The following is an 18,920-nucleotide window of genomic DNA, read 5'->3' as shown; positions in this document are numbered from 1 at the left end:
TGTCATTAAAAGAGAAGAAAAAATTCAGTGTTCATGTTCAAGACAGCCAATATTCTTAGAACAGAACAGAGAACTTTCATCAGCATTCAGAGATTACTGTAGCTTTTTAAGGTTTATGACTTCAACACCAAACTCTACTCAAAACTCCACCACAAGGACTTCATTCCTGATTTAGCTCTTAGAGTCAGATTAGAAAAAACCCCAATCCTACAGAGTTACAGTTACTGTTTAGGCAGGAACACAGTCCTTAGCCCATAGCCAGAGCGGAGTTTGCTAGTCTGAGCCCAGGGTTAGTCAGGCCAGGCTGGGGGCTCAGCCTGTGCTCTCTGAACATGGGCAGACAGCTCCCACTGCTTCTCTGATTCCTGCAATCGGCCCCGCATCCATCAGTTACCTTTGGAGGACCCCACGAGCTCTTCCTCTTCAGTGCCATCAAGCAGACATCTGGTCCTTTTCTTCAAGTTCTATTTATCTCTCCCTAACAAGCTGCCTTATTATCTCACTTCAAACAGGGGCCCGTCTTCACTCCCTCTCTAATCAGTGCTGATTACCAAGTGTGCACATCCTATCATTTTAGGATATGCAAACGCTCTCCCCAGACTAGACAGGTCAACTGATGCATTTTATTTCTTTGCTGTGTTTGGCTCAGTGTGTAAGATCTCTGTGTTCAGTCAAATCATGTATTCTACCTCTTCCCTGCCCTCTGAATGGATTGCCTTCTAGGCAGATTTATTATATAAATATTACATGCTAATAATTACATAAATATGTCGCTAATTACTGGCTGCTTGCCAAATAAAGTACATCCTAATTAGACAGAATTAAATGAAGACCAACAAAGTGACATATTTTACAACAAAATCACCCATAAAAATTACAAAATCAGGAGTTGATGGGAAAATAGCCTAAGTGGTATAAACCTCCTCCACCCAGAAAAAGTTTTGTCTCCTTTGTTCTCCAAAGGTTGATGTCAGAAGCTGTAGTGAAAAATCATGAAAAAAAATCTCCTGTTTCCTTCAGTGTGTCACTGCTTTATTTGCTGTGACAGAGAAATACAACCTGTTCTTAAACAGTCACCTCCCCAAAATGAGTAAGGAAGAAATAAAGGGGTATGTAAAATATAAAATATAAACTCATTTGAGCACACCAGACAGGTTCAGGAAAATGCAGAGACACAGAATTCACATAATAATCAATGATGTGGTCACCCTGCAGGAACAATGACTGTGATTCCAGCAGTAACTCCTTCCTTGTGTAAAACACTTGTTGCATTGGTTCAAAACAAGATACAAATTAGAACATGATCTGAGCCTTTTAAACTCACATTATACTGTCAGTTGTGTAATAATTAATCAGATAAGCCTTAAGGCTAAGCGTTAAAAATCAATACCTTCTATTTTTTAATGGAGCATCCACGTGCAACTAGTCTGATATAATGACAAAAGGAGATTTTTCTTAATCAAAGGAAAAATTAACAGTTAGTAGGTCATGATTCCTGCTTAATTTTTTTTCACTTTTAGCCTGTTTATTCTTCCTCTAGTAGAACAGTGTTGGTGGTCTTTTAATCTTTACTGCAACTAAAAGTTTAAAATGAGAACTCCTATCTAGTTTCTCATTAATTGACAAAAGTGCAATTAGAGCAACTACTAAATTAATTCCTCCTCAACAGTCTGCATTTAGGATACGATAAAACAAAGAGATATTCCATAATGAGAGCAACCAAGAAATTTAAAAAGAGGGAGGGAAGGAGAGAAGGGAAAAAGAAAAAAATTAAAAGGAAGGAGGAAGGGAAGGGGAAGGGGAAGGGGAAGGGGAAGAGGAAGGGGAAGGGGAAGGACAGGACCAATCAGGTAATTAGGGATAAAATCCAAATAGTCGAACCAAAATAAAAGCTAACCATGACGTAAACTCAGAAGAACTTCTTAGATGCAATATGACTCTGCTGGGCAATATATTGAGGTGGTGATGGGGCAGAGGTTCTACCAGAACCTTTGGCCTCAGGACATCATTCCTCCTACTCAGAATTAAACCCATTTCCAGGAAATCAAACATAGTCTGTGCATATATCCATGAACATTTCCATCACAGAAATTGCTTTTTGCAGAAAACCTGGAGGAACCAAATGTACCCATCAAGCCAGAAGTGGTACTTAGAAGTCTCTTAACTCTTTCAGCAGGTAGCTGATTAAAAATCTGGAGATGTATCTCCAAATATTATATATTCACTTAGCTATAAATACTACTATGAAATATTCTAAAGTCCTAGAGTATAATAATCATGCTGTGAGTTTTTAAGGAGTTATGTTAGAACACTTAGGGAACCTTTGATCAAAGGCTGGTGGAGCAACATTTCACAGAATCCCAGCATGGCTGAGGCTGGAAGGACCCACTGGAGCTCCTCTGGTGGCACCTCCCTGCTCCAGCAGGGCCATCCCAGAGCACAGGGCACAGCAGTGTGTCCGTGGGGCTCTGCAATATCCCCAGGGAGGAGACTCCACAGCCTCTCTGCACCATCTGCTCAGGGCTGGGCACTGCCCAGGGCAGCAGTTCTGCCTCCTGGGCAGGGGCAGCTCCTGGGCTCAGGCCCTGCCCGTGGTTAAATTCCAAGGAGCTGGTACTTCAGATCTTACTGCTGCTAGTGTAGAAGTTTTGCACTCAGTAAGAACACAACCCTTCTGCCTGCTAAGCAGTTCAGTCTTGAGACCTTGATTTAATGTCTATTTTCCCATTATGTGTCTGAAATTAAGTCACACTGAAGATTCAATTTGTTCTTCTCTGCTATTTCTTTCATCCATGTTCCATGATATTATTAAACCAGACAGATTTTCAAGCTAACTTACTGACCAAATTCTTTTGCTCTCCTGTTTTGTTTTCACAACCTTTTATCCCCTATTCACTCTTCTCTAGATTTATTATAAAATTAATGCAATAAACTGGGAAAAGAGAGCTAAGGACGTTACACTACTGAGCTTGATGAAACTCCTACAGCAGGAAAATTCACAGCTGTCCAATCCATTCCCTCATCATGAGTAAGCACTGTCGTGCATATGGTGCACAACACTGACCTCAGATCTTTTTCACTCAGATTGCATCTGGTTCTCAATTAGTTTGATTTATAAAATGAAACATAATTGACATCTTGGCAACATTCTGTTGCTAGCAGCACAAATAATAAATTAAGAACGAGTGAAGTAAAAGTCTCTTTAGTCATGTATGCATAATGGCAGGCTGCATGTATTTGGGATTAGCTGGGTCTCATCACTCCCACTGAAAGCTGTTTGGAGCTGGGTCATGTTTACACTAATGCTCTGCAATAACTCTCTAATTGTGGTTGATACAAATGACCACAAAAAAGGCAGTCTTTGAAAGGATGGGATGCTGTGGGAATTAGTCTGATTTTCCAATGTGCATATACAAATCCTCTGTAGCTGTCTGAAAGTTTGCATTTGGGAGGCTTGGAAAGAAGTTGTCACCACAGAGCTAAACTGAAAGAAAGGTTATACAGCATTTGGAACAGAAGCTCCCAGGAAACACTTTGCCAGTGCAAAACTGCAAAAAGTACAGATGTGCTGGGGAGCACAGCAGGGCTGAAGAGGAGCTGGAGATGCTTGCAAGAGGACAATCAGCTTACCAGATGGCCCCCTCCTTGCTGGTTCATCCATCAGCTTGGCCTGTCCAGTCCAGTGAAGACTTGATGGATCACCTCTGGCTTAGGGCGGAGGAGAGAGGGAATCTGTCTGGAGTCCTGCATCCTGAATACAGGAGAGGAGTGAATAAGGATTCAGGTGGACAGAACAGACAGAAGGGTCGCAGCGTGGAGGAGCTGGCAGCTGAGTTAGCCTCTGAAGAGCTGATCCTAGTTCTCTGTTTCAGCTGTGTGCACCAAGAAGGAGTCACCTCTTTAGCCTATTGAAGTGGTGAAAAGCACATAACCATTGTGAGGAGCTTAAATCACCCAGACAGGGATAAAAAGTGTTTGCAGAAGAACTGCACTGACTCTTCACCTGGCTTGTGGTTCTAATCAGAAAGGAGTCTGGAAAGAGCAGTGATCTGCATGCAAGAAGAAAGCTGGGAAAGACAGCAGAAGCAGGTGTCAGTGAAGGACAAAGGATTGGAGTGGAAAAATGCTGGCTTCCCATCTACATTAATGCAATCACTTCAGAAAACAACACCACAGCCATCCCTGCCAGGGAAGTTGTTTCAAATCTCACTCAACTGATAGTCAACATCAAGGCAAAACAGAACTTCAGGGAATAAGAGAACACAGCTGATAGTGATTATAGTAAAGAAAGAAGGGGGAAAGGAAGCAGAAAGTTATCAGCAGAAAGACACTGAGAATATTGTCACCAGCATTCTCAGCTAGGTGGGACTAACACTGCAATACCAGGGAAAAGTGTAGCCTTGCTAGGAGTAGTAGACAGGAGTCAGATATGTCACTTCAACTGCAATGTAAAATCATACAGTGAAAATGGAAATTCATCCACTGCCTGGCAAGACAGAACCTCTCAGCACTACTGGAATGTATTGGACTCCCTTGGGAATATTACCATTAACTTGGAATTCTACCAAATCTTCTAGAATTTGAGAATAATCTCAGGATGTATAACACTGATTTCCTCCTTCTGTAGCTCATCACTTGTCACTGAGAAAGGGCTCCTCTCTTTCAGTTCTTAGGCACAGTCTTACTTCACAGGGTGACATTACATCTTAGAATTGTCAGATATGCAAATAAGAAAATTGATTACTTTTCTCACAAAGGATGATCTAGCATGTTTTCTGATCCAAAGCAGTTTCAGGCAGGTGAATTGTCTAAGGACCAAAGGTAAAGGAACCTGAGTATAATAAAGAGGGAACTGCATGAATTATTTCAGGGACTTGCCACCCAACGCACAGCCACTCGCTCCAGCAAAGCTGTTTGCACTGGCTGAACATCACTTTTTGCATACTAATGGAGTGGAAGCTTGAATCAGTCCTGTCCTTTCTGTGGTGTCCCTGCCTGCTGCCACAGTGAGGGAGGTGTGGCAGCACAGTGTCCCCAGGTCCCCTCCCAGCCCCACCGTGATCCTGACGCACTTTCCACCAGCAGAGCAAAGCACACCAGAGACACAATTCTTAAAAGGGGGCTCAGCAGTTTAGGATAACTTGCAGCCCAGACTGTGTTACTTCAGGCCTGTAAATCGCATTTTGTTTTTAGCTGAGAAAGGCAAGTATGCATCCAAAATATAATTAAGTATTTTCCAGGAAAAAAAAAAGGCCAAATTATTCTTAATTCACAAAATTAAAATGTTTCATAGAACTTAGTTACCTTAACTATCACATTATTTGTTTTGGTAATATTTAGACCTTCCTACTCAGCAAAATAACATCTTTATGCTTTGTTTTAATTTCTTTAACTTACAATTTCTAATAGAAGCGAAAAAAGGAACTTATTGAACAAAATCTTTCAACCACGCTACAAAGGAAATATTTCAATAATTTTGTATTAGCAATTTCATTATTAACTCTATTATTCATTAAAAAAATCAATAAACTGAGGGTCTTCTGGCATGCACAGGCTATAAAAATGTTGAACTTTGCTATTTAACAACTCCAGTTTAAATGCCATGCTGAGAAAAAGACTGATAGTATGATATTTATAATACTTTTTTCACACTATGAACACTCCTGGAGAAACATGATGTGTGCCTGTGGATGGCAGATCCTGACACACAAGTGCCAGATAATAGGGTACTTGGTGTTTGTTATTTTTTAATACATTGCAATGCTTTATTTTTAACTGCTCCTTTCACACTGCCTGCACCTTGTTATGCAAGTATTCCTTGTGATTTCTGGTGACAAACCCACATCTATTAAGAGATGTTGATCAATGCTTTTCCTTGGATTATGCTCATATTCCTTTCCATCTCCTGAATGCTATTCCATACCACTAATATTGACAGATGGTAGAAAAATAATAACTTATAAGATGCAAGACTGAACACATCACTTAATTTGAAGAAAACCACTAACAAGGATGTGATTTGGAACGTTTTGGAGTTTGAAAGTCTAATTACTGATATATAAAAGAAATGAGGATGATAATTAAACCCATTAGAAATACATAAGCATGTGCTTTCCCTCGAGCAGTGCCATTGTGGAACACCCTCTGGCATGTGGCAGCTGGGCCACAAAGCTTCCCAAAATTGCCTGAAACTGCAGCAATGTGTGAGGATGTGCTGCTCACATCCAAGGCACTCTTTGGGTGCTGTGATTCTGGATGTTCACTGCACATCCACCCAGAAATGATGGGTTTAATGATGTCCTTGCTTTGGCAATTTGTACCTGGGGTCAGGGGGTCAACTTTGAAATTGGGCAAAGTGGAAGGAGAGCAATGAAACAGGGGAGTCACCTCAGAGCTCTCTGAGGGATATATTTGGAGAAAAAAGTCAATCAAAAACACAGAAGGAGCTTCAGCTGGCAGCTGAGACAATGGCAGAGAGACTTATCCAGAAATGCCAAAAGAAACTGTTTCAGGGAAAGACTTATTTTAACACATGAGAGGTACTCTGGTGGGAACAAAAGACTCACCCTCCAGGTATGTATTTGACAGATGCTCCTAAAATACTTTGATGAAAAAAGCTGAGGAAAAATCCGGGTTTTATTGTATTAAAATCACAGTGACAGAGAAGTACTTTAACAAAAAAAAGTTATAATAATTTGTCTTATTATTTGGGATATCTAAAAGTGCTTGCATGTAATTGTTTTCCTCAGCTATTGTGAAAGTTTAGAAATATTTGGGTTTTAATGGTAAAGAGGTGGTGAAATATAAAATAATCCATTATATACAAAGGCATGCAAGGCAGTGATTGAAGTGATTATACCAGGCCATTTCCTTTAAAACACCTGACACAGTGCCTGCACTTTCAAGGCAGCACAAGGAGGACGTAAGCAAGATTTAACTTGAAGGAAAGAACAAAAGAAATGGGAATTTAAGCATGATCACTCTTGGAGCTGTTATTTGTATCATAGATATAATAGACTAAGCATGGCAGAGAATAAATATTAAGTTTGTTAGAGAGAACCAACAGAACAGTTCATCACTCAGGTGGATATATAATGCTTCAATTAAAAAAAAGAAAAAACCCAAAACATTTTACTATGCACTCATTAGAATCAGGACCAAATACAGAGCTCAACTTGCCAGATGGACACTAAATATTTGAGAAGAGAGGAGGCTGATCATTGATAATCAGCCTATTAGGAGCCAAATCAGGCTATTGGATTTCTGCAGGAATATGAGCTCATGCCAGGAAGGTTCTTAACCCAAAGGTAAGCCCTGCAAACGGGCCAGGCAACCCCAGGACTGCTCTGCTACATAAACCCTATAAGTATGGAATATCCCATTTATCCAGGAAAGATGCACCATTTCTCCTGTCAGAAGAATTACTGCATCCAAAGGCACTGTAGAACGTTCAATTTGGGGTTTATTCCATTAGGAAACAGATTCTGGCATCAGAAAAAATGGAATAGCAATGGCAGCTTCTTGTGGGAAAACTTTGGGTCTCTTTATGGCAAAGACGTGTTTGGTAGTTTTTGACAGTAAAAATTGCATTGGCAGCATATCAAAATGTTTGCATGTGTGAAAATGCTCCTATCACAGAATTCAGTTCTCACTTGAACAATCCAAGGGAACCTGAAGGATTCAATGCTGAAAACAGGTACTGCTGTGAGAGGGTTGTTTGGGATGCAGCAGGAGACCCATGTACTGGCACTGGATTTTAGGTAACGCTCTGTAAAGACCATTCATCTGGAAAAAAAGGCTGTCAACAAATTCCAATTCCATTTCCAGAAGTCTCATTTCAGTTTTCTGATGCCATGACAGTACAAAATCCTCATCAGTTGTCTAAATTCCTGTCAGTTTTTTGTCATTTATGAGCCTACAGTGTTTTTGGAAGGGTTAATTTCAGTCAGTCTACAACACATTGCTAGAGTGCATCAACACTTGTCTAAACATGAGATATTTTCATCTGAAATGTGAGGTTTTTCTGGTTCAAAGTTTCTCAGACACACCGCACAAAACACCAATTCTCATTTTTTCCTGCTTCTGCTCCTGTGCAGAAAACCCAGCACAAAAGCACGTGAAAAGTGCCCAGAGATTCAGTCAGGAGTTTGTGCAGTCAGGGACTTGTTATGTCACACAGTCACAGGTTTAGTCACAGGTCTAACACAGAAAACATGACATGATTTTCATGTAGCATTAACTTCTTATATTTTTTTATATAACTCTGCTATTTCTCTTGAGAGGGATATAAAGGTTTTTGCACCTGGCATCCAAGTGCTCAGCGTGCCTTGATTACAACTTGAGAGGGCATGATTGCCTGGATTCGGATTATCACACACTGCCCAGGAACCCAAGCACTAAACCTACAAACCCCACCCAGTAATGGACATCTGAGCTCAGAAAAGGACACAAGAAAAGCATCAGGAGAGATAAAAATAAAGATGGCTAAGAGATGATCTACAGATATTCTGTGAGATGGATGATAGCATTTAAATTTACATTTTTTACATTATTTACATCAGAAAGGCACCACAGCCTCTACAGTTTTGGGTATCTTGTCTACAGAAGGAATATGGAAATTCATAATATGGAAATTAATATGGAAAAATAATATGAAAAAATCAATAAATTAATATGGGAAAATTAATATGGAAATTAATATGGAAATTCAACAAACCAAGCAAATTAAGAACACCAGTGCACCATTTCAAGGCACAGATTCTGCTGGGAGCACAGCATAACTTCTATATATGTAATAAAATTTTCTGAGAAGTGTTTTGAGTTTTTTTGGTTTTGGTTTTGTTTTTTGGGTTTTTTTTTTTTTTTTTTTTTTTGCTTTTTTTTTTTTTTGTGTGGTTCCTGATGAAGATACCTGTTGTGTCACTTAGTTAAACACATTTCTCAACAACATGGCCAATCATAATATTTGCAGTGCATGTCAGCAGCACAGTTAATTACTGACTATCATGGGAACTTGCCTTAGGGTAATTTGGAAGGTTTTAACAACAGAATCAGCCTGTGTGCAACAAGCTAAATTGATTAATGGTTGTGCTTATGTTCTACACAGGAAGGGAATATTCCAAATCACAGACATCTTATGTATTCTTTGGCAGGAGGTACAGAAAGAGGACACTGCAGCTTTTTCTCCTGGCAGGTGCCAAACTGCACTGTTGGCATACCAATGTCACCACATTCAATGTCATCATTACGTGGTAGCCAAATGCCACACGGTTACCTAAAGCACAAGAGAATCCAAAGGGGCAATATCATTTCTTGAGGAGCAGTCCTTATGTTTATCTCAACCCTCAAGAGAATTTTGAAGAAAGGGGAGGTATTCAAAATTATTTAAATAAAGAAAAGCACTAATTCTAGCAAGTAAAAATTTGGTTTCTACAGGAGGCTTCCTGAGAAAATGCAGTCCCTGTGTGGTATTCACATGTAGACAGCATATCTTCAGCAGCCATCAGGTTTCTGCTGCCTTGAAGAATTAATTTGGCAGGAATTAATTAATCTGGGAGGAAATTGAGGCTGAGGACACAGTCAGGAAGGTGTCAAGGATTTTGGCCACCAGTGTGAGGGAATGTTTTTCTGCTCCAAGCTTTACTGTGTTGAGCATTGATCTGACCTCCAGAAAGGAAAGGAGGGTTTGTTACAGGCATTTCCTTACAGTTCCACACCGCACCAGCTTGGTTATGGACAGCCCAGACACTCAGTAACACAAAAAAAAAGGAGAAATTTCACTTGTGAATTCAGGTTTTTTTTAGAGATATTGGTGTCTTTCGACAAGAATAATCACTCATGCTTATCTGGCAGATATATTCAAGACAAAGTCATGGTCAAGTTCATTGTTTAAGTGGCATAACTAAATAAAGACTTACTGAAGATCTATGATGTTTAAAGGACATAAAACTCACCTCAGCCAAATTATACCCTGATTTTGGCTCTGACAGGAGTATTTGCTTCCTGTGGGAGATCATGTCCTAACATCAACCGTGCACTGCACCCCTGACTGAGCAAACTTGATAGACAAGGATGGCATGCATAGTTGGGATTTTATTATTGGATACTAGAGGATTAAATCAGAAAAGTCTTTTCAAGCTGATTTTTCAATTTCAAGAGATTTCAGGTGGTTGTTTTAAGAGGATTTTCACATTTAACTGATTCAAACACATTAAAAATTGCATAAAACTGAGTGGCAATGATGTAACAAAATTAGATTTATTTTTCTAAACCTTGTTACATAGAAAGTTTCCTCACTCCTCCTCAGCTCATTTTGCCATTGTCTGTGAGTAGGAGCAGGAGTGGGTCTTAACTAGGTAACAGATTGGAAGGACAAGGATAATTAGCAACGTGAGCTCAGTATTTAAACATGAAGAGAAATGCTAAGATCTTTTTTACTTTGTCATGCTGTGCCAAGCAAACCACCTCACATTTAGGATGCTTAATTCAATTTGTGTTACACTGCTGATGATTATGAAATGCATTTTGAAGAGATTTGTTTTATCTTCTCCAGAAAACACACAGAGACTCATTTACTACAAGAAAATAGAGATACAAGTAGAGACGCACTTTGTGAATGCTAGAAGAGAAAAACACATCTAAAGAAAAGGAAAATATAGGATACATTTAAGCAGATTTAAGAATTTAGGTGCAGTGTCATTTAGCAAAACAGTATCATCATGCTTCTAGGTTGGAACAGATAGAATAAAAAATGCAAACAGCATTTCCTCTTTAATTTACGTTTCATGTATTGCTTTTATACCCCTGCACATACAGCACACACATTCATCTTCCACATTCCTATTAGTAATGGACTAAACAGGGCTTTACTTTCTAACAATTTCAAATAAGTAACTGAATTTGACGAGAATTCCTGGCAGAGTGTGCTTTATTAAAAAGAGCCAAGATAGAACAACTTTGCTGAATATTCAAGTAAGTACAATCACATCAAGCACACTTTATAGCATTCTTGGGATCAGTCCTAGCTCTTTCTCTCACCCGACCTTCAAACTGATCTGTGTGCCAAAGAATAGGATCAGTATAAATTTATTGCCCAACAATATTAAATGGGTCTTTTTTTTCCATCACACGTGAATGGTCCCTTCTACAGCCCTGCAAAATGACATTTTGCCCTTCCAGAACTGCTCCAAAGCACAGGGACTCAAAGTGCCCTTCTGGGCTTTGCTGACCTAAGGGATTTCTCTTTCTAGCAAAAGTTCCTCACCAAAATACTTTGGAACCTTTATAAACACAACAAACAGGCTGAAAAGGTGCTTGCTTTGGGAGATTTAGTAGATACTTAATTTTATGTTCCCATCCATAAACAGTCAATGTAGGAGTCAACATTTATTTAACAACATAGTTTCAGATTTTCATCTTACACCATATCTCTGGAATTTCAAATTAATAGGAATAATACAGGCAGTAAATCCATCCTTTCATTTTATTTAAGCCAGAGACCTGTCTTCTGGATCTAAATTCCACATTCATTTTACTTTTTTCTTATCTACTGTAAAGTTATTGAAAATAGCTTAAATGAAGGTACCATTCAGCAGATTATTTACATTTTAATTGCACAAAGAACACACTGGTAAAGTAATTGGAAATCAAAACAATTTCAAAGTAATTTGTTGAGATACACACTTTATATTTGTTCTATTTACCTTCATTTTTCTTGATGGTGAAATTTGGGTTGTTGACCATTTCAGGAAGAAGGCTGTACAGGAAGTAATGCCCATTTTTAGGATCATCCTTGTCAACAGCACTGACAATCTGAATTACCTGCAACATAAATGGGCTCATTAAGTTTTCACACTCCTGATAAGCAGACAGTGTTGAAAAAAAAATTGTATTTCTTGGACACATTTCATTTCTCTCCATGCCAGATTTAAAAAGATAATTTATAACTCTGCAAGGCTTTTATGGACCTTAGACTAAAAACCTTGGGAAGAGGAGTTGTATCTGCCCCTTTTAAAATGTTTCCAGAACAAAGAGCAAGCAAATAAGAAGAGACAGGTAAGAGAGGCCAGCAGATGCTGCTGCTGATTTAGACAAGTAATAAATTATTATTCAACAAAAAAAGGAAAATTGTGCTTCAGAAACACTCATATTGCCTACGGCAAGCTTTCATTTACACGACCACACTTCTCACTGGACTTGGATATATAATATACCTTTAATCCTTTCTCCTTCCCCCACCCCACATTTCACTTCATAGAATTGTTATTATTTTTTTAAATTAATTTGCATGTGAAATTTTGGATGAGAAAAAATCAAAAAGAAAAAAAAGAAAAAAATAGAATATATTGAGGGCTGTATGTTTTTCCCCTTAATTCTAATAAAACCTCAGTTATTCCTGTACTAGGAAGATATGCTTGTTTGTTTTTTAATAACATCATTATTAATTAATGATTCCTAGAATAATGCAAGATAATTAGGTGAGAAGACTGTTTTGGATAGTTTGGATAACTTTGAATAATCAAGTAACTTTGTATGAAGTACCTCATATGAATTACATGACCAACTGCAGAGTCTGAAGTGGATTTACGTCCATTTACAATTTTTACCTTTTACATTACTCAGGTACTGCAGCTGATCATCTTCAAATCATACAAAGTTGCACAGAACTATGAAAGGAATAATTTTAAAATAACCAGGAGGTTCAAGGTTTTTTGTTTGATATTTTTGGTTTCTTTGTGATGGTTTTGTTTTGTTGGGAATTTTAAAATATTGGATGCACTTGCTTTTGATTCCAAAGGTTTTCCAGAGAAACAGAAACAAAACCAGCCGTGGATCCAGATTCCACCCTCAGATCTGGCTTTCAGGGCAACTTAGCTCATGCTAGATGAGGTTCATAAGAAATTTAATTAGAATTATTGACCTTTTCCATGTCCATTGAATCCAATACCAATTGTCTTATGTATTTATTTGCAATGTCTAAAGCAAAGCACCAATAATTTCTTGCACAATTAAATTCAAATTAGGAATCACTAAAAATCTTAAAGTATAGAGTGAAAAATGGAAGCAGGGGTTGATGCTATCCAAATTGATAGCCTTTTATTTTAAAATTTCCATGTTTCCCTAAGAAAATGACAATAATTAACAATTTATTCTGGTTTAATCACAAGGACTATCAGTCTGTATATGTTACATATATGAAAATAGTCAAAATCATATTTATGTTCTTCAAGAGTCAAAGAAAGAACAAAATCTTACTAGATAATCACAAGGATCAACACCAAAGCATAATATTTGAAATTATGTATGTAAAGAAATGTTTGAGCAAGTAGTGCTATTTGTAGGACAGCCCAACTTAGGATGCAATGTGAGACAATTAATTCCTAGCCTAATCATATTCTGGATAGGTCAGTTTTATCATTATTATTATCAAAAATCTACTGAAAAAAAATAGATTGCTTAAATACCACATAATTAGGGGAGTTTTTTGATAACTGCATCTATCAAGGTGGAAACCTTGACAGTATTTCAAACAAATGTATTAGAAGAGATGGACAAAAAAAAAAATAGGCCTAATTCAGTTCTTTCTTTTTTTACTTTAAGAGGTAGGTCTCCAATTTAATAGCTGAATAACGGATCCTAAATTGGGAAAACAAATAAACAGTGGAAAAATATCTAAGTAGCCTCTGTCTGTCCCAGTGGAGAGCTGGAGCCATTTGCAGATGGGAAGCATTTTCAGCTTTCTCTTTGCAGAGGTGTCAGGCACTAAAGCACCCACTGTGATGTGCCCAGGGCTGGAGCAGGTAGCAGTAATTCATCATCATAGGGAAGTGCAGTTTGGGCTGGGCTCCTGAACAAGCAGATATATTTAGACAGATATATATTTTATGGCTGTTCAATTTTTCAAACACTGATAGAATGGGAAAGCAATAGGGAAAAAGGATAATGACACAGTGAAATCTGGAAGGGCAAGTGCACATAACAGGTGCAGTTTATCAGATTGTTATAATATTTTGTATGTACTGGTATTCCATCCATTCCCTACATTGTTTACAAAATACTTCTTTTTCTGAAAATGCACCAAAAATTATATGCAAAAGACAGGCTTAGTGCAATATTACATTTGTTGTGTTACATGCACAGATCACAGAATTAAGAGTTAGAGTTCCCATAGCAACCTTATTTCTTTGTGTGTTTGCATTAAGATAAGGTCTTAAAAAAAAACCCACAACAAAAAACATAATATATATGCAGCAATATTAAACTGTGGTATCTTTTACTCCACAGGGGTCAGAAAAGTCCACTAATTCTCATTTCCAAGTTTTTATTAGTGTGCTGACAGGCATATTTTACTACTCCATGTTGCGTGCTCACGCAATGGAATACGACTGAGGTAATTCTCCAGCTCTTAATTTGCGGCTCACAACATGGTTGAGAATCACAAAATCACAGAGTCACAGAACCACTGGGGTTGGAAAAGCCCTCCCAGCCCATGGAGTCCCAGCTGTGCCCGATGCCCACCTTGTCCCCAGCCCAGAGCACTGAGTGCCACCTCCAGCCCTTCCTGGGACACCTCCAGGGATGGGCACTCCAAACCTCCCTGGGCAGCCCCTGCCAAGGCCTGAGCACCCTTTCCATGCAGAAATTCCTGCTGCTGTCCACCCTGAGCCTGCCCTGGCCCAGCCTGAGGCCGTTCCCTCTCCTCCTGTCCCTGTTCCCTGGGAGCACAGCCCGACCCCCCCGGCTGTCCCCTCCTGGCAGGAGTTGTGCAGAGCCAGAAGGGCCCCCCTGAGCCTCCTTTTCTCCAGGCTGAGCCCCTTCCCAGCTCCCTCAGCCCCTCCTGGGGCTCCAGCCCCTTCCCCAGCTCATTCCCTTCCCTGGCCACGCTCCGGCCCCTCCAGGGCTCTCGTGGCCATGACGGGCCCAGAGCTGGCCACAGCCCTGGAGGTGCCTCAGCAGGGCCAGCACAGGGGACGGGCCCTGCCTTGGTCCTGTGGCCACACCATGGCTGGCACAGCCCAGGTGCCCCTGGCCTCTTGCCCACTACAGATATCTTTCCTTTTCTGGTAACAACATGCACCCCGAAAATGTTCCACTATACAGAAATTGGGCAATATTTGTCATAAAGAAAATAAGAACTGACTTTTTTTTTTATTACATATGCAGTGAAAGTTAATAACCCTTTGGCTGCTCAGTCTTGAAAGTTCTGAAATTCTTACATGTAAAATTCCAACTTTGATCTTGTATTAATACTTCATGCATGCATTTGATTCTGTACATACATTTAGCAGAAACTTAGCAAATCAGCATATTTTGTTTAGCAGACAGCACTGGATTGCAATGAATAGTTAAATGGTCCCCTAGGACAACTTGACTTTCTAATTTGTAGGATTGTATTGCAGTTCTACAAAGACACATGTGCCTGAAATAATTAATACAAGGATAAATAGAAAAATAAAGTTATTTTCAACACATCATAACTATCTATGTGCAATTTTAGTACATGACACTGTTTAAAAGACTGTTCCTGTAATGCAACTCCTTAACCTCACTTAGAATGGGTCCTCATCACTAATAAACACTTTTCTGATTTTAATGAGTCTTATCTTCCAACTCTGGAAAAGCTTTTGCAGTCCCATTGCTGTTCATGGTTATTTCTGCATATTTTGCAGACTCAAAACACTGTCAAGAGTAGAGTCACTACAGAGCAATTTTAACTCTGAAGAGTCAAATGCAGGTTCTGGCAATAAAGGGATGGCTCTAGCTGAACAGGCAAAGATCTACCTGAAGATTTCACCCATTAGAAAGAAAAACAATCTAGAAGGAGAAGTGAATAAAATAGAGACAAATTGTGGGAGGCTGGAAGAGCACTGTACTCATTTTTCTATTGCTCCAGTTTAAAGCTGGCTTCAGCTCTCATATATCTCTGTCTGTACTATTCAACTGAAAATTTTGTAGCTTTGTTTCCAGCAAACAGCACTTCTCTGGAAAAGTCTGAGCATGGACTGGAGAACAGTGAGTGAGGCACTTTTCTTACTCAATATTACACAAGTTCTGTTCTAGGTCTACAGGAAAATAATTTTACTGTGCTGGAGAACAACCAACAGCACAGCTATAGTCAGCAAACCATGAATGTTCTGGTTTTAGTAATTGGAATTTTGCAAAACAAAAAGGAATAATAGGAAAAGGCAAGAGCTGATTTGTGGCTAACTTAGAGGTACTGTAGCAGTACTTTCAAATTTTTGGGGTTTGTTTGGGTTTTTTTCCTCCTAAAACTGATATAAAACATTTCTGGCAACTCTCTGTTGTGTGTAAAAATGTGAGAGGAGCACAGAAATACATGCATAAAAAATAGATTTCCTTCTCCCTCCCTTTCCTCTCCTAACAGCCTGTGGTACCTTTACTCAGAGGTAGGTCAAGGCAAGGAAAATGCATCTGGCAGCATTACACATCAAGAGTTTTTAATCCACTGTGTCACCTCACTAGCAGCTGTACTTGCTACTGCAATTATATCAGAACCCAAAACAGAACACTTAGAAAGTGAACTGGAATAGATGATGCAATGTATTTAGTGGCTGCACATAAGGTTTTACCAATAGTTCAAATATAATCTCTTTTATGGTAAATTAAATTTGATTTAAACTTAGATTTAAGTGGAACTGCAAATGTCAACAGACAGGAATACCTTAAGACAATTGCACCTTTTCTGCACGTGTAACATTTGAGTTTAAGCTTTGGACAACCATCCAAATTAGGCTTTTGCTACTAGTGGTATCTTTCTCATATCACCTATTTCATAACTGAGATATATGTAGTTTCTTGAATTCTACCTCCTGACTTATTAATAGGATTTCTTCAAAAACTTGAATATAGAAATAAGCATAAGAAAATACAATAAGGCAGTGGAGTTACTAAAATCTTTACAGGAGCTGATGATTTTTGAATGACAACTTCAATTCAGAACCTAACCTTGGTGATTATTCTGGACTGGTTACTGTTCCAGTAGTGTTATTTGTTTAAACACTGAATAAATTGCAGGATCAGTGCCACGTCATCCATGCTGGCAGCCAAATATTTAATACCCATCTGTAAAGTTCACACGAGGATTCATGCTCAAGAATGACATCTGCCATCAGATCAAGAGTGTAAGAAGTAATGGTAGATAAAGAATATCATGCTTTAATGAAAGTTTTCTGTAAGTGCTTAAACAAAAGCCTCTTTTACCTGCTGACTCTTAATCATCTCATTTATTGTTTTATTCCAAAATGAAATGTGAAATTTTTCACCATCTCTTAAACCACCTGAAATTCAATAGGAATACCTAGATAAGTACAGTCAGAAAACACTGTACAACAGAACTTTCTGATTTTAGGGAAGCTCACTGAGTCCTGGATATAGGCATAGTCATTAAGATTTAATCCATCCTGGAAAATGCAACTACTCAGCATCAGAAACCCACCCTGAGCTAAACAGAAATCCACAGTGAGCTAAAAGAACTGAATTGCCAACAGTAACATGACTGTCTGCTCATAAGGGCACATCTCTGCAGTGGATAGAGAGAATTCTCATTCCTTAAGTGGCACATTTTTGACACCATTTTACTAAACAAAAAGGGGTGCTAGAAGTCAAATCATCCTCTGCAACAATACAATCCAATCCTGTATGCAGAGCTGGGTTGTCATACACTGCTATATAGGTTGTCATTTAATGCTACTAAAGAGAAAATAACTTCTAACTCTATTGTCAGGTAACTGTCTTTGGAGAACAGTGAATTTAATGTCTAACACCCACATGAGACACAGGAATAGTTGGATTAACAAGCCATGTCATGCTGTCAGCTGCTGTTTATTTACATAAAATGTCACAATCTAGAAATAAATTGCAAAGTTTAAAAACATCGAATTGTTGTCACACCCAATGTTTCTCTGGCTGGACAAAACTTACATCTCATTTACACTGCATTACTTTCTAAATGTCTGTGCATATTCTTGAGTCTTCACCTTGTCATTTAGGTGGCATATGAGATGTTCTTGCCTCTCTGCTTTACTCTGCTTCATTTCTTTGAAAAAGACTAAACAGTTTAAATCCTGCTTCTGACATGTTGTTGTTTACCTCATGTTGGCAAGTACTGTGTGAGTTTCTTCACCAAGCTTTTCTTCATTAAATGAAGAAGGTAATAACATTTTATATATTTTTTTAATATAATGAAAACTTGAACTTCCCTTCTCCAACACCGTCTTCAAACACAATTACAATTTACTTCACTTTCCATCAAGTTCTGGTTTGCTGTCTTATTTTTTTCCCAACTGTCATAGAAAAGTAAGAACTGAATAGAGATTATAACGGAGATAAGGTCAAGGGGAAATGGGTTTATTGCTTTAACTGCTTATTCTAAATTATACCTGGGAGCAGCTGCAATGCAGGTCAATAACTGAACTGGAATTCAGGTTGGATTATACTTTCACCTACTAACACACATGAACTTGAGTTCTAAGCTCCATCACACAGAGTGTGACATTGAGAGCTTAAAGACACCCACAATTTTTTCAGGATATTGTCCCAAAATAGTCACCTTTAATTTAAAACTATACCTTAAGGGAAAAAAAAGTTTATTTAATTATAGAAGACATTCCACAGAAAGTGATCATGGGTTTATCTTAAGTTAATGCTAAGAGCTGTGAGCACGAACACATGGGCACCCATTTTGGGGATAAAGACGACATAAGGTGACAGGGAGAAAGCCCAGTCTCACACCATATAAAACCTGGGATACTCACTTGTCCAGGCTTGCCATTCTCACACAGGAAGGCCTCGTGCTCTGATGCAAACTCAGGGGCATTGTCGTTCACATCGAGAACTTTGATAGCAACAGGCACCCGGGACACCTGGCTGTGGTTCCCTATGGAAAGAAACCAAAGTACCCA

At 38.7% G+C, this 18,920-nt stretch overlaps 1 protein-coding gene across 1 annotated transcript in view; it reads right to left on the bottom strand.

Annotated features, from left to right (window-relative positions):
- The window catches only part of CDH8 (cadherin 8), a 139,050-nt gene that overhangs the window by 15,572 nt on the left and 104,558 nt on the right, over positions 1–18,920 (bottom strand). The window contains exons 8-9 of the mRNA XM_053952997.1: positions 18,774–18,895; positions 11,703–11,820 (exon numbers count right to left, since the gene is read on the bottom strand). Of these exons, the coding sequence (XP_053808972.1) occupies positions 11,703–11,820; positions 18,774–18,895 (240 nt within the window). The remainder of the gene's footprint in view (positions 1–11,702; positions 11,821–18,773; positions 18,896–18,920) is intronic.

Source organism: Vidua chalybeata, chromosome 11, assembly GCF_026979565.1.
Source record: "Vidua chalybeata isolate OUT-0048 chromosome 11, bVidCha1 merged haplotype, whole genome shotgun sequence".
NCBI classification, from domain to species: Eukaryota; Metazoa; Chordata; class Aves; order Passeriformes; family Viduidae; genus Vidua; species Vidua chalybeata.
Note: the sequence above shows the minus strand (reverse complement) of the source record. Positions and strands in the feature narration are given on the sequence as shown.